At 45.0% G+C, this 4,182-nt stretch overlaps 1 protein-coding gene across 1 annotated transcript; it reads right to left on the bottom strand.

The window, feature by feature from the left end:
* Nucleotides 1-1,769: 1,769 nt before the first annotated feature.
* Nucleotides 1,770-4,005, bottom strand: LOC106816997 (cytochrome P450 1A2-like). Its single transcript, XM_014821640.1, has 2 exons — nt 3,353-4,005; nt 1,770-2,813 (listed from the first exon to the last, which is right to left on the bottom strand). The coding sequence occupies exons 1-2, from the start codon at nt 4,000-4,002 to the stop codon at nt 1,973-1,975; spliced, it is 1,491 nt and encodes a 496-aa protein (XP_014677126.1). The 5' UTR covers nt 4,003-4,005; the 3' UTR covers nt 1,770-1,972.
* Between the last annotated feature and the right edge of the window lie 177 nt (nt 4,006-4,182).

Consider the following 4,182-nt stretch of genomic DNA (forward strand, 5'->3'; position numbering starts at 1 on the left):
TTGGTATCACCTATCAGGTCTGATGACGGACGCAAGATTACCCTGGTCTATCTATAGTGGGTCGCCATTTTTGTGCGCCAAGCCATGAGTGCTCCTGGGTTTCTTCATGATGCCCTACGTGCCACTTGGCAGTTGCAACAATCTACAGTTAACATAAAAAGAATTGTTATAATCCAATTTTATTGCCACCACTAATTACTCTCCTATCTGCGGGAAATAAACTCTCCCTCACGTGCAAACGAAAAAAAAACTAACGTCCAAACGGCCGAGATGCCTGACCTCTCGCTACCTACACCCGCTTAATAATTTTTTTTCATATGTATTCATTAAGGGTATATCAAGCGGTATCAATGGAATCAAGAGTGTAATCAATGGGGGAGTCAAGGTTAATGGCCAGAAGCATTGCAGCATTCGCGCAGATGTTAGCCTTTTCTTTCCTGCAGTGAGGACCGTTGTTTACATGCGATTGGAGATTATTAGTCTGATGTGCAATAAAACTTCTTAGAATTATTGTTTACCAGCTCATTAATACATCTATCTTTCTATTTTTACTGATTTGTCGTGTGGAAAACTGCCACAGTGAATAGATGACTGGGGTCGATTAGAACCTTTTGTAATGCAACCATCTTGTTCAGCAGCGATCATCAGACGCGGGAAAGAAGCAACATTTAACATGGTCTCGCCCACCAGACCCATCAACCCCCCACGAAAATTCCCCGGCCCTACCCCCCCCGCTTGTCCTACAGCAACATTGTCTGTGGTATAACTGTAATAGAATGTAGATATTATAACATTTCATGAGCTAAATTTCACATAGATAAGGAACAATGTTTAAGACTTTGCGGTGAAAAAAACAGACATATGAAATTTGACTTGAACGCCAAAGGTCTTGAATGTTGATGACGTAGACGGCATCTGCTGTTGAAGGGGATTTTTAGGGACTATCATGAGATGTACACATACTTCTTACTGTCATATGTAGACGAGACGCTATATTTTCCTGTAATTCTATAACTGCGCCGTTATTGGCTCTTCGTAGAGGTTCAATGGCTCGACTGTCTCCTTGATTTGATTCGCCGTCAAGTATTCACAAACTGTTTTTATTAATAGTAAATAAGAATTGATCTAACATGCCACGCAGTTCATTTATGCGCGAAGGTGATATTTTGTCTCTGCCAACTGGCCTTCAGTTAAAACCTACAATTGTGACTGTCGGTTAGATATCTTACGTGCTGCGTTTGCTCCCGTACCTGTACTTGAAATACCACTCGTCCAATCCACGTGAATATTAGAAATAATAGACGTATCTGTTTTTTATGCCAGGTGTGTGAGGGTAATACACTTTTAGTATAATGTAGTGATAGCTAAAAAAAAAGGTGATTATCATCGTGCAGTGCAGATGAACAAATTTTTTAACAATAATAGAAGCAGATTATATATAAGTATCTTTGTTGTATAAGGATGAAGTGCTCATAACGCACGAGATCTTCTACGCCTCTCTCTATGCTCTCTCTCTCTCATCTCTCTCTTGCTCATTGCCTCTTTACTAATCTCAGGTATCTCGTCTCTCTTCGACTGTTTTTTCTATCATGCCCCTGCCCCTTAGTGCACATAGATCTGCGCTATTCTCTTGATCCCTAGTTTTCCTTCACCCAACACACACCACCATATACGAAACGCGCGCACAAACCCCACCACACCACACACACACACACACACACACACACACACACACACACACACACACACACACACACACTCAGACACAAAAAGAATAAATATGCATAAGTATTTTTTGATAACCATTTTATCTTGATTTAATATACTTTTCCACTGAGATCCAACCAGTACGGATGAATAATTGCAAGGAGAATAGAATGCTGTTGAGAAGGGCAAAATAAACTAAATCGTTTGACTCTGTTAACCACCACCAACGACCGTTATTCTGTTTTCTTCCTTCAAGCTGGGGCATTTATCGCAGAATAGCTGTAATCTTATAAGAGACTGGATACTGCACATGACCGTCGGTTCTGCCGACAGGGAGAGCTGTGACGCCCTCTGGTAGCTGGAAGGTGAAACGCTGTAACAGGTTCGCTACGACAGTAAACATCGCTTCGCGAGCGAATTGCATGCCGGGACATTTTCGGAAGCCGTTGCCAAACAGCATAATCTTTTTATCCGGTGCCACGACGACTCCGTTCTCATCCAGATACCTAGACGGGTCAAACTTCTGAGGCTGTGGGAAATTGATGGGATTCATAGCTATCTTAGCGTGGTTGATCAGTAGAATGGTATCTTTCGGCACATCAAAGCCCCTCAATGTCGTATCGGACGACGTGCTACGTAGACCAGGTATCGGAAGAATCATCCCTACACGCTGAATCTCCCAAAGCGTAGCTTCCAAGTAGGGCATGTTGCGGCGATCTTTCGTCGTCGGCGCCCTGCCGCTGCCGACGACATCGTCGATCTCAGCCTGCAGCTTCTTCTGCACGTCTGGATTCTGCACAAGCAGCTGAATGCCCCAGACGGTGTTGGCAGTGGCGGTGTCAAATCCGGCGGTTTGTAAGTCATCCAACACACAGCAGATGTCGGTGTCGGACACCATCAGCTTGCCCGTCTGTTGCTGGATTAGCAAGTGGTCGATAAAATCGCGCGGACTTGACTCGTTCAACGTCTGTCGGTGTTCCTCGAGTAATTTCATGTGCCAGGCCACCATCGTTTCTACGAGTCCTTTTAATTCTTTGACTTCAGCGCTGGTAATGTAGGCGAGCCATGGAAACCAGTCCACAATCAGATATGATCCTAGTTCCAACCTTAAAGTAAAAGGGTATATATTACACCTTACAAAGCTATTTCTCTCCCACCCTTTCCTGTCCTCTCATTTTTTCATCCTCCTTCCCTGTACCTCTCCCCCTCTGTTTCTCCTTTTATCCAGCTCTCCCCCTCCCTTTTTCGCTGCCCTTCGCTCTCGCTCTCTCATTTCTTTACTTCTCACTCAACGGTTTCTCCGTTTCTTTTTCAAATTGCCTACACATTCCTTTGCTATCTTTCTCGCTCCTTGTATCTGCCTTTTTCTTCTATTACCTATCCTTATCTCTGCCTCTGTCTCTGTGTAAATTTGGTCTTCTCTTGGTCTATGCATCGATAGGCCTACACGCGCGTCCCTCCCTATCTATCGCTATTTCTCTCTTTTTCTCTTTCAGTCTCGACACATCTTTAAAGTCCTCTCTCTCTCTCTCTTTCTCTCTGTCTATCTCGTTTCCTCGGTCTTTCTCCCCTCTATCTCCATTGTTATTATTATTGTACTTTTTATATATCCAATAAACTACTAGTAGACAACGTAGATACGAACCTGCGAGCAAACGTAGCCGCCCATTTGAAGTACTCCTCGTCTCGCTGTTGGAATATTTTCCCATAGAGCAACATTCCGATAATGTTGACGTAACAGAACTCGATCACGTGATGTGGGTCGAACGGTTTACCATGCTCGCTAGCGACGTCCTGCATTAGCAACGCGACTTCACTCGCTATAATCGTGTTAAACTTCTCGGCGACTTCAGGAATGGCCGGATTCAAAGCCGCGCGCACCACTTTGATTTTCTTGCGTTGCATGTCGGAAGCTCTTGCGAATGACACACCGTGGTGTTGGTTGCCGGCCGTGTCTAACTTAAAAGATAAAAGGTCGGGCTGGTCGGCAAAGATGTGTCCCTTCTCTATAATAGCCTCTGCCAACGTTTCGTAAGTGTTGACAACAACTACGCGCTTCTGGCCCATGTTCAAGCTGAACACATCCCCGTATCTCTCCGACATCTTGTTAAAAAAGATCTCCGGTCGGTTGCCGAGTTGGAACATGCTGCCGACAACGGGCCACCCGCTGGGGCCAGGCGGTGGGTTACCCCGCCAGCGGTTTGGTCTCAGTAGCCAGTAGCCAACAAACAGGAATAGAGCCACGATAGCCAGGTTCATAGGCGCGAGCCACGTTGCTACAGTTACAACAGCCATCGTTAGAGCCTTGTGAACACTCTCCTATGTGAGCAGAGTGTCTATATACGGTGCTACCTTTGCCCAGGGCTGTAATAATTAGACACTGCTCAAGCACGTGAAACATGGGAATATAGACGTGATATGTTTTATGCAGGCACTGTCAGTGCAGGTACACGCTTCACGACCGTTCTTATGATT

This window comes from Priapulus caudatus, unplaced genomic scaffold (genome assembly GCF_000485595.1).
Source record: "Priapulus caudatus unplaced genomic scaffold, Priapulus_caudatus-5.0.1 Scaffold1557, whole genome shotgun sequence".
Taxonomy (NCBI): Eukaryota; Metazoa; Priapulida; class Priapulimorpha; order Priapulimorphida; family Priapulidae; genus Priapulus; species Priapulus caudatus.

Excerpts from the sequence above, each read along its gene's own strand:
- LOC106816997 (XM_014821640.1), bottom strand. The coding sequence starts at position 4,002 with ATGGCTGTTGTAACTGTAGCAACGTGGCTCGCGCCTATGAACCTGGCT. Across the intron at positions 2,814-3,352 it reads GCGGCTACGTTTGCTCGCAG|GTTGGAACTAGGATCATATC; the intron begins GTTCGTATCTAC and ends TTTTACTTTAAG.